Source organism: Berghia stephanieae, chromosome 1, assembly GCF_034508935.2.
Source record: "Berghia stephanieae isolate SIO BIC M18660-M18661 chromosome 1, UCSD_Bste_1.3, whole genome shotgun sequence".
Classification (NCBI taxonomy): Eukaryota; Metazoa; Mollusca; class Gastropoda; order Nudibranchia; family Aeolidiidae; genus Berghia; species Berghia stephanieae.
Window position 1 is genome coordinate 7,805,574 of NC_088360.1, and position 12,269 is coordinate 7,817,842.

The following is a 12,269-nucleotide window of genomic DNA, read 5'->3' on the forward strand; positions in this document are numbered from 1 at the left end:
GTCATAATCTGTACTTTAGACAATCAGACATCAAACACAATTCAAGTGACAAAAGGTATCTCAGACATAAGAGTCTTCCAGTGAACAGATTATCAAGATAAAGTGAACAAAGCACAACAAGAAGAGGAAGTAGAGAAAAATCAAATAGGCTCAAGTTTCATAGCGAATAAAAAATTTAATGTCACCGAAAAAAAAAATATCAGTTATTGGACTGAATAGGAGAACGATTTTTTAAAAATATATTCGTTGATAATTCTCTTATCTGCATTTCCTGTGTTTTAGAATTTGATACTAAAAAGGTTTTACCCATGGCATAGAGTATGATTCGTATTATTTCCTCTTACCCTATAACCCTTTTTATTTTAGAGAACAAAATGTTATGTTACGACTTTTTTTATCTTTGGAGGGTAGGGTGAGATCATTGACCGTCAGTCTTTCTTTGTTTCAGAATTAGTAATCGGAAGATGTTTTATATCAAGGAAATGAGACATTCAGGAAATTCTGACAAATGATTGTCACTCTTGAGTCATTAAGACCTTAAAAACCTGACATTGATTTACGTTGGTCACGTCACGGCTCTCTCCGACTCAGCCTTTCCCTAACAATTGACGGAAATTCCCGACAATGCCCGACAATTTACGGGAATTCCTAGCAGTACCCGACAATCAACGGGGATTTCCGACAATATGTGACAATAAAATATATTTCCCATTCCAGATAAAAGGCGGAGAGTGGTAAAACAAGGGAAAATGCACCTCCTTAAATTGACACTATTTAATTCTATTCAATGATGTAACTACAAGTCAATATCAATAGTGGACAATACACAGCAGACTTGGGCGGTGGGGTTTGAGGTTCAAAGGAAGCCTGATTATGTTTTCACTTCTAGTACTGTTCTGCCCTTTGCTTTATCTTTGACTGAGTAAGACGCCACTTTTAAAGATGATAAAAGTCTGGTATAGATTATTAAAAGCATAGAGTCTTGATTGAGGTACAATAAGCAATATTTCGTTCATAACTAAACCATATTATAGCTTTCAATGCAAGGAGCATCCCTTATGAATTGTTTTAGGGCAGAATAATGAATCTCAATTACACTCGAGTACGCTTTCTTCGAACACGCGGTTTCTTCAAACTCATTCGAATGTTTCTTAATCATTTTTGTGTACGGATTCTTCGAACTTTTTTGTAGGTCCAGAGGAATGCAGGGAAAGCGTGCTCAAGCATATTCAAACAGGAAGAAAATAAAAAAAAGTCAAATAATATAGAAACATTTTAGCACAAGAAAACTCGATTTGTCATAAAATGAAAAACGTGATAGAAAAGAAAATGCGGTGGACTAGATTTTTTCCAATGAAATCCCATCAAAGAAAACTCAAATTGTGAGTCCCAAATTATTATTTTGGTGACCATATTATTACGCCATAGAGTGTGTCTTACTTCCCATTTTCATGACTATTCAAATCACGATGTGAGAATTGCGTCGTCGTCTGATTGGCTACCACAGGGGAACATGAAGTCAAAAATCCGCTCACGGTGGAAATTAAAATCAAACGCAGAACATGGAAGTTCTGTTTGAGACAATATCTCCGTTAATTGAAGCCTTATTTCTTTTTTTTTTTTACTCTCGTTGTTGAAACATGAGGGACTTCATGTCAAGGAAGATCCTATCCCACAAATTTCATATAAAATTAACCGGACATTTTAAAGAACTATAACACTACCTAAAACAGAATTCAAGTGTACGCATTAGGCGTAGCTAATCATACACCCTTTTTATGTGAAAGAAAGACACAACCGAAAAATAAAAACAGATAAATATATGAATAAAAAACTCTGGTCACATATTATGAGTGAGTTATTTTTTAAATTATAAAAATGTGTACCTTTTTGATCCAACCTTCATTTAATCGGGTATTTTAAAAGCCCTATGCAGTGGCGCCTTGTGGTAAATAAATTAGCAAAAAAAATTAATTGCACATAAACGGATATTGGTCATTTAGATAATTCAATATTGTTGTCTACTTTGAAGTCATATTGACTTATTTTGGATCAGTAAAAGGATTTACCTTGTTCATTAAGATGACATACTCATAATGGAATATGATATCAGTGAAGTAAAGATATTCAGTTAGTGTGTAAACACGGAACAGGTCAACTCAGTGTTTTCCTACTTTCGTTCTCCATAACCAATTAAAATACGACCAATTTGTTTACATTTTGAATTCGGTATTCTGATAGGTCAATGAAATAAAAGTATGACAAATCGTCCAGCAAGTAATTGTCTACAAAATGGGTACAGCTGCGACTTTAATATATCCATTTTCAACATGCACGTTGACAATTAGAATAGTTGATACCTTGTATGAACTGGGATGCTTGGTGAATTATGTTTGTAATTTCCCCCCACCTTCTCGTGTGGGCAACATTAAAATTAATAACACATTTAGTAACACGATATGAATAAAATAATAATTGCCCCCACAACATCGTGGTCTTGATGAAAAGCAATTCACGTCTCAATATATCATCTCGATGATTGCTGCACACACCGCACTCACAATGGAATAACCCAAGATATAATTGCTTGTAATTCGATAAAATACTTGATAAGGTCATTTTGTAAAACGTTGATCCGATGTCTCCGCCGTGTTCAAAGCTTTTAGACTAAACATTCAGCATAGCAAAAGTGTGGATCAATAATGATGAGAAAACCCTATTGTTGTCATCATTGTAGACAAAACATTATCATTTTTGTCTCATAGCAAGAAATCTTTTTGTAAAAAACATTCTGTCTTTAAAATATAATAATAATCACGGGCTGCCAATGAAGTATACTGTTTTGTTGTTTTGAGTTGTTTTTATTCATTTCTTATAAATTGTCTACATTTTAAATCAACGTTCACATCCTTTATCTTGAAAAGCAGTTTGATCTCAGATACGCAAGATCTGTCTTGAGATCGGTCTCACTTTCATACGCTACTCTCGATGCCCGTGAGACGGGGCTGCAGAATCCTGGGCGTCACGCCGTCATTGAGGTCGTGCTCGAACTCCAGGAGTTGGCCCATGAAGTTGAAATTGGGAGAGATGATTCCTCTTTTGCCCTTGACGAACTTGTAGGCGTCGGCCATGGCCATACGGGTGTGTTTGAGGAGGTAGGCGATGGTGACTGTGGCGGAACGAGACACTCCGGCGTGACAATGGATGAGAACGTTGGCGTTGTTTTGTCTGGCGTCATCTGTAGAGAGAGAGAGAGAGAAAATTAAGACGTGAATACTTTTATACCGTAGTACCAATGAGTTTTAATTTGATGACATCGTTCTTATGAAAGTTTGCCGGTAGCTCACTCAGAAAAATGTTGTTTCTGGGAGGATTTTTTTTTTTTTTTTTTTTTGGGGGGGGGGGGGGGGGGGGTCTTCCTGTCCATGCAGCAGTGAGTATTTGACTAGCTGAGTCTAAATCAGATCTGACAGAAACCATGGTATAAAAGACCAGTGAGCTTCCAAGGTGTCAACTAATACATACGTTTTGTTAAGCGCTGCAACATTCAAGATTGAATCTGACACCGAGGGACGGGTAGTTCCAAAAGTCTAAAGCGTTTTGAGTACGTTTAATGGATATTGCGCGAAATAAATGCTCAATTAAAAAGAGACACATTTCGGGCATAAATATGTAATGACGATACGTCGTGCTATAGCATATATGACTATATGATGAAGGAGTGCAGTATTATGCAAGCATTTAGCAATATAGCACCAAAACTGAGTAACAATGATATTTGATAGAAGATCAACGTGTGAGTAATAACGGAACGGGAATATTCACTTACGCATGGGGTTTGGGCCGGGGTGGAGAGAAGTAAGATATCGTGTACTGTGAGTGTCTCTTATACACAACATAATTATGAGAGCTTTATCAATTGGTATAAATTTTGTTTTCTTTTATAAGTAAGAGCAGATGATGATGTTATTACATAAATTGAATAAGATAAGAGTTTGTGTTTGTGTGTGTATGCGGATGCATGTGTGCGTGCATTATAAGTGTGTGTAGTTAATTTTGAAGTGTAAAGTATTTATAGCAGCAAAAGCAACGACATCAGATAGCTGTAGCAAAAAATCGAAGCAATTTTATTATAAAAGTAAAAATTCCTATCAATAACTTTCAAAGACAGAAAAAAACAAACACAAACGTAATGTAATCATGGAACATTGAATGGCGTCTTGTGTATCAAAACAACATCTAGAACCCCCACCAATGCCATGGAAACACTTCCGGGTTAAGTTAATCATCTATCGTGTCCTCTTTGACCTTTGGCAAATAACGGTATAATAAAAGGAAGATTCGATTACTGAATCAGGGAAGTTAAATGAATATCGATTATCCCCTTTGACGACAAAATCTTAGATACAGCGCCTGGGTATCTTTCTACTGAAATGTATACTTCAAGGCATCAGAAAACTCCTTCCCGAGGAAGATTATACTCTATTCAATAAACCTAGGGATCAGCTGCGTATAAAATCACAATCTATAACAAACTATAAGATTTCTCGTTGGCTTATGGGGAGGAATGTCAGTCTGTAATAGTATTTCATTTTTTTTTTAAATCATTCTTTTCTATTCGGGTTTTCTATTTATTTTTCTTTTGTTCTTTTTTTTCATTCAATTTTTTGTTATGATCCTATCATACTATTTTCATCCATGGTGATTATCTACTTGTTTTGTTTGTTTGCTCTTTAAAAAAAAATTAAGTTGAAAAAATGGAAGAGAAAAAGAAATGAAAAGAAATGGAGAGAAAATACCACCTCTCTCCAATCCCATACTAATCATACAACATCTAGTTTCTCCATTTCTGTAAAAGAATGGTAAGGATAAAAGCATCCTTGGGTCAAAAATATCTATAACTCAATGGACGGAAGCGCAAAGCCTGCTACATGCTGCACGCGGTTTGCATGTAAACTAACCATCCAATACCTGCCGGACAAAAAATGCCTATCCAGCAACAACAACAACAACAAAAAAACAACAACAGGAAATGAAGGATTCCACACAGCGGGACACGAGATGCGCACGCAGTCTGTATCACGAAAAATCGTTATTTAAAAAAGAGACGACTTTATTTCAATTTTTTTTTTCAACAAAGAAAGGTATTGAAATATTGATTCATTTTAAACATATTTTTTTCTTCCGCGAAAGACGACTGAATTGTAAAAGCAATTGAAATGATACGTCGTCTTAGTCAGCTTCATCATCATCGCCATCATCATCATCATCATCATCATCACCAGCAGCAGTTACACCACCACCACCACCACCATCATCATCATCATCATCATCATCATCATCATCATCATCATCATCATCATCATCATTATCATCATCAACATCACGATCATCGTCGATTTCGCCTCTTTCGTGACGATTTGTGAATCGTGAAGATGCCTATGTCTACCACCATCATACAATTAGCACCATCATTACTGTTGACTGAATGGCCTTGCCAGTACGTCAGGAAACACGTACCCGTAGATCAGACTTTACTTTACACCCTCACTCGTCACGAATTAACCAACTATGTATGTATCACGCCAAGACAATAAACCATCTCCGTTGTGTGACCAACCCACAATAAGAGATTGAAAACATAATACGACTTAGTGAAACTATTTCCAAAGCCAAATCAATGGTAATCAAAGTGACAAAACTTGTAACTATTCATTTATGATATTGGAGACGGTTCTGTAAATGCTCGATATAATATAATATAAAGGGTGAAGCAAGACAAAAGAACTCTTATTAACCCTAAATTCACGTCATGTTATCTACATATAAACTATTTCCAAGAACGTAGTGAGAAATGAGCACCACTCTGGCTGGCCAAAAAAAATAATAATAATAATAATAATAATTTAAAAATAGCAAATAACTGTGGTGCAATGACAGCTGCTTGTGCGGTCAGAAATGGTCAATTGCTGGCTAAGTCTTTAAAAAGAATTATTGACAACGAAAACTTTACAGATAGAGGCCTGGTTGGTGCCTGGTTGGTGCCTAGTTGTTGCCAACACAATATTCAAGACCGTGATCGTAATTTGGGAAGTGTGGGGATTCCGAAGGACGAGTTTGCCTCGGACAAATACGATGTGGTCCAATTAATAAATCGGAATTGATTCTCATTTTCCAATATGTACCGATTGCGATTTATTATGCAAAGGAAGTGAGCTCTCCAGTGAATGGAAATGAGAAATATGTTAGTCAAGGGGAGGCAATAGTTTCCGGTTTCGCTTCATCGAATTAATTATTCAAGGAACGGTGCAGGTGATGTTTAACACCGCGAAGTAGGCTTGTGTTGTCCGGTTGATGATGACTAATGTCAACATGTCCGCCTTCATTGATCGACCCATTCATTCATTAACTAGTGCGATACCTGACTATTGTGGTGATGGTTGCGACTATAATGGTAATAGTAGTCAATAGCAACCAAACCAACAACATGGCCGTAACATGTGATAAGTGTCGCCGACAAAGCTGTTATAATTAATAACTTTTGAGATCACAGTAAATTTTAGTTTCACTATCTTTTCACATAAGTGGTCATCTCTAGACTAGAATATTCCCAACTTGAAGGGCGTATAGTTGTCGTACACTTAGAAAATACCCTTTGTTCGTATGAGCAGAAAACATTTACTTTATATTATTGTTACTTATCTCGACAAAAAAGACCCGACTCCAAATCTGTCTTTAAAGATATAAATCTAAGACTCTAAAAGAAGCAACTGGACACAACCATCAACCAACTTAGTTTTAACTGATTCATGACAACCACCCTTGCGATTACAACTGTCTCTATCACTATAAGTAAGACTCTAAATGAAGCAACTGGACAAAAACATCAACAAACTTAGGTTTCATTGATTAATTAACCACTTTTGCGATGACAACTGTCTTCACCACCACCACCACCACCACCATAACCATACCCACCACCACCAACACCAACAATTCAGTCACATCTAAAGAATTATCAGTACAATATTTCCTCTGGCTTATATAGCAGTAGCAGCAACAGCAACAGAAATAAGTCCGGGAAAACTGACCAATGGAGACCTAATGCTAATACCTATTCAAGACTCGCCCCAGGGACCGTCCAGCTAATTGTTTTCTTGACCAGCCTTACCACGCTGACCCATTCAATCCCACTCTGCCGTACTCAGAAAAAACCCATATTTGAAATTTTGGCCAGAAAACTCTTCCTTCAAATATCGAACGATTTATATTCCTCTCATCTTGGCAAAAACTCTCAAACCCGGGACTTCGCCAAAGTCCCGGGTTTGAGAGTTTTTACTAAGACGAGAGTCATTTAAATTGATCGATGTTTGAAGGACGAGTTTTCTAGCCAAATTTTTTAATTTGTGTTCTTCCAGAGTACGGCAGCGCTGTGCATGTGCGTGCATTCAATTTCATTATCCCATCATTTCCTATCCTATTAACATTCTTAGATAAACTATAGTACAGACAGTTCCTGTTGGAATACACCACAATCTCTTTCTCTCTCTCTCTCTCTCTCTCTCTCTCTCTCTCTCTCTCTCTCTCTCTCTCTCTCTCTCTATCTATCTATCTATCTATCTATCTCCCCCCCCTCTCTCTCTCTCTCTCTCTCTCTCTCTCTCACACACACACACACGCACTCTCTCTCTTCTCTCTCCCTCCCTCCCTCTCTCTCTCTATCTCTCTCTCTCTGTCTATCTCTCTCTTTCTCTCTATCTATCTATCTATCTATCTATCTATCTATCTATCTATCTATCTATCTATCTATCTATCTATCTATCTATCTATCTATCTATCTATCTAACATTTTTCCATCCATCAATACATCTATCCATATACCACCACATCAATCAATCCATCGGCTGCCATGCCAAGCCTTGTCAATCCATCGCCGACCACCATCCATATCGCCACAACCTTTGACCCCGAGTCATATGATATCATCACGACGATGTAGCCTACAATATTCCCATAAAGCCCAAAAGGCCAAGACCTCACGCCAGCCCTCAGCACGATCTACACCAAACACAATGACTCACCATCGTCATCGCCAACACACCATAACCATTATCATCACCATAACCACAAAACCACTACCACCAACACCATCATTGTCCTTTTTTCCAGCAACGGCAGTAGTAGTAGTAGCAGCAGCAGCAGCAGCAGTAGTAGTAGTAGTAGTAGTAGTAGTAGTAGTAGTAGTAGTAGTAGTAGTAGTAGTAGTAGTAGTAGTAGTAGTTGTTGTTGTTGTTGTTGTTGTTGTTGTAACAGTTGTAGTATGTAGTAGTAGCAGCAGCAGCATCAAAAGTAGCAGGAATAGCATCTCCTCCTCTTCAACCACCACTATCATCGGATCACCACCACCACCATTAACCACTCTCATCATCATCAACATCATCATTACAAACATCACCATCATTATCATCGTCATCATCATCATCATCACTGATCCATACTATCTCTGGTCACACTTCATGTCTTAACATGACACGCTCCCATAACAAAATCATCCGAAAGTGCCAACATTTAATTTACCGCTATCGGCTTATCACACATATAACTTACAAGATTGCAAGACCTTAACATTTAATTTTCCCAGGAAAATGAAAGTTCCTGTACATACGTGCCTAAGTCAGCTCGAAAGTGTCGAAATTTTAATTGTTTATAAGAACAAGACAGTAGAAAGCATATTATTTCTTAAAGTCCCCTTAAGTGCAGACATTAATTGATTGGTAGAAAAGCGTAAAAGATACAATAATACTTGAAAAACACTCTTGATCCAAACCTTGTTCGCAAATGACAAACGAGACCATTTACGAGTTTCATATACTGCCCTTATCCAGGATTTATAACTTTGCTCTGGGCGATTACATATATTATTATTTTTCATAGAATCCCGTTTTATGTAAGACTGACAACAACAACAACAACAACAACAACAACAACAACAACAACAACAACAACAACAACAAAACAAACAAAAAAAAACATTAAAAAACGCAACAAAACAAAATGCGCTATAAACTTCCTTAGTATACATGTATAAAATCGCATTTTTTGGGTTTTGTTTTGGTTTGATTATTAAATCTATTTTTTAAATTCTATTTTATTTATTTAAGTTTGGTTGATATCATTTGTGTACTTAAATAAACTTTTTCTTTATCTGCGGGCGCCGTGTATATTTATTTCCTACATCAACACACACACGATTTAAACGATTAAAAGCAAATAAAACATCATTTACAAATTCAATCGAGCGGACAAATAATAAATATGAACAAGTTGGTAAACAGGATATTGAAGTATTAGTCAGCCAAATAGAAAACAATGATAAACCTGCCGTACTGTTGGGGTTTTTTTTTTTCACAAAACATTTTTCTTTTTATATTGGCTAGAAAACTCTATGTAGTTCTACGAACATCGCTGCCCTCAACCCAAACGTTTCAAATAACACTTCTTTGAAGTCTCAGGTTTCAGATCGAGTGGCACAAAGAAGGTCATTTTAACCAGTTAGCTCTGAGGAAACACGTATTTAGAAATTTGGCCAAAAACCTTTCCCTTCAAATATCGATCGATTTAAATGACCCTCATCTTGGCTAAAACGCTCACGTGTTCCAGGTTTAAGAGTTTTTGCCAAGATGAGGGTCATTTAAATCGATCGATATTTGAAGGACGATTTTTCTGGCCAAATCTTAAAATATGTGTTTGTTTGTTTGTTTGTTGCTTTAGGTCTCTTCCAACACAATTGAGGTTATATGAGAGACCGCTGAAACAAACAAAAAAAACAAGCAATCTAACAAAAATAGTACAAATGTAAATCAAAATCATAACCTAAAGATATCATAAGCTAAATTATAAATAACCAAGAACAAACAGGCAGAAGATTTACAGAAAAAAAAATATCCCCTGTCAAAAATACAATCACAAACCAAAGAAGCAGGATAGGCTAGTAAAGAGAAGAAGAAATGACATCACTATCGGATCGTACACCCATGCGAACATCATAGGTATATGATTCAAGGGTGATGCTCCCATCCAACCACCCGCTAAAATATGTGTCTTTCTAGAGTACTGCGGTTAACAGGTTAATCGATGGATATTCTTGAAATAAATAATAATTATGTCCAAAATGAAAATAAGCCTTTTGTCAGAATATGATATTAACGATGTGAACAGCATTCTTTGTCTCATAAACAAGCAAAAATGAAGAACAACAATGAGGATTATTAGGCAATAAAAACCGACCGACATTCTTCATTTGGGCATCGAGATTTAAAGAGAGGAAACAACGGACTCGGGAGTCTTATGACTCATGGCATTTAAACATAAATGTTAACATTGAGGAAAGAGTTATAATTGAAGAAACCAAGGCATTTAAACATAAATGTTAACATTGAGGAAAGAGTTATAATTGAAGAAACCAAGGCATTTAAACATAAATGTTAACATTGAGGAAAGAGTTATAATTGAAGAAACCAAGGCATTTAAACATAAATGTTAACATTGAGGAAAGAGTTATAATTGAAGAAACCAAGGCATTTAAACATAAATGTTAACATTGAGGAAAGAGTTATAATTGAAGAAACCAAGGCATTTAAACATAAATGTTAACATTGAGGAAAGAGTTATAATTGAAGAAACCAAGGCATTTAAACATAAATGTTAACATTGAGGAAAGAGTTATAATTGAAGAAACCAAGGCATTTAAACATAAATGTTAACATTGAGGAAAGAGTTATAATTGAAGAAACCAAGGCATTTAAACATAAATGTTAACATTGAGGAAAGAGTTATAATTGAAGAAACCAAGGCATTTAAACATAAATGTTAACATTGAGGAAAGAGTTATAATTGAAGAAACCAAGGCATTTAAACATAAATGTTAACATTGAGGAAAGAGGTATAATTGAAGAAACCAAGGCATTTAAACATAAATTTTAACATTGAGGAAAGAGTTATAATTGAAGAAACCAAGGCATTTAAACATAAATGTTAACATTGAGGAAAGAGTTATAATTGAAGAAACCAAGGCATTTAAACATAAATGTTAACATTGAGGAAAGAGTTACAATTGAAGAAACCAAGGCATTTAAACATAAATGTTAACATTGAGGAAAGAGTTATAATTGAAGAAACCAAGGCATTTAAACATAAATTTTAACATTGAGGAAAGAGTTATAATTGAAGAAACCAAGGCATTTAAACATAAATTTTAACATTGAGGAAAGAGTTATAATTGAAGAAACCAAGGCATTTAAACATAAATGTTAACATTGAGGAAAGAGTTATAATTGAAGAAACCAAGGCATTTAAACATAAATGTTAACATTGAGGAAAGAGTTATAATTGAAGAAACCAAGGCATTTAAACATAAATGTTAACATTGAGGAAAGAGTTACAATTGAAGAAACCAATGTATTTAAACATAAATGTTAACATTGAGGAAAGAGTTACAATTGAAGAAACCAAAAAACCTGACGTCGGACGAGATGAAACATCCATCATTGCCGTTTATCCCGACAATGCGGTATCTTTAATTAAACAATGAGATAACGACTAGTACATCATTAACTCACTCAATCCTAGGGAATATTGGCACTTTTCAAAATTGGAAAAAATGTATTGAAAATGAGCATGTCTAGATAGTTTTATTCAACTGTCATTATTAATATGTAAAAACTAAAAAAGTAGCTTGATACTACGATTATAATTTGTCTCAGAAAAATGTAATAAATAGGCATGGGGTAAAAGTAACCCGAGTAAACGACGGATATATTCGGTGTAAGGGTTGAGTGAGTTAACCCTTCATGGGCTAAAAGTGTCGTCATACATTTATGTTGATTGTATTTTTATTTTTAAAAAGCAAAAAAAAAAAAAACGTTTATACATTTCTTGAAGGTATTGGAAAATAAATTAATCTGTGTTCAAGGCTGCGCGGGGCGTCGTAAACGTGAGGGTGAAAGTAGAAAGTAAATTTGAAATACCTAGCATTGATTGTGTTTGGAAAAATTAGATCAAAATTTTGTCAATTCGATGTATAACGCGTTCTAATCTAATCCCGACGTTTAGAGTCAACAGTCGCTGGAAATAGGGGAGTTAATCTTCGACAAGAATCGAGAACGAGTTGTGATAAGGTAATCAGAAAACCAAATGTAGTATCTTAGATCTATAATATTCAGCAAGGTGTGGTACGACAAAAAAATTTGCTCTTGTTTAACGGTTAAAAA

At 35.5% G+C, this 12,269-nt stretch overlaps 1 protein-coding gene across 2 annotated transcripts in view; it reads right to left on the reverse strand.

The window, feature by feature from the left end:
- Positions 1-1,607: 1,607 nt before the first annotated feature.
- Positions 1,608-12,269, reverse strand: part of LOC144967152 (dual specificity protein phosphatase 10-like) — a 54,961-nt gene continuing 44,299 nt past the window's right edge. For both annotated transcript variants that reach the window (XM_078904043.1, XM_078904033.1), the window contains exon 5: positions 1,608-3,238. In XM_078904043.1, the coding sequence (XP_078760169.1) occupies positions 2,973-3,238 (266 nt within the window). In that variant the 3' untranslated portion in view covers positions 1,608-2,972. The remainder of the gene's footprint in view (positions 3,239-12,269) is intronic.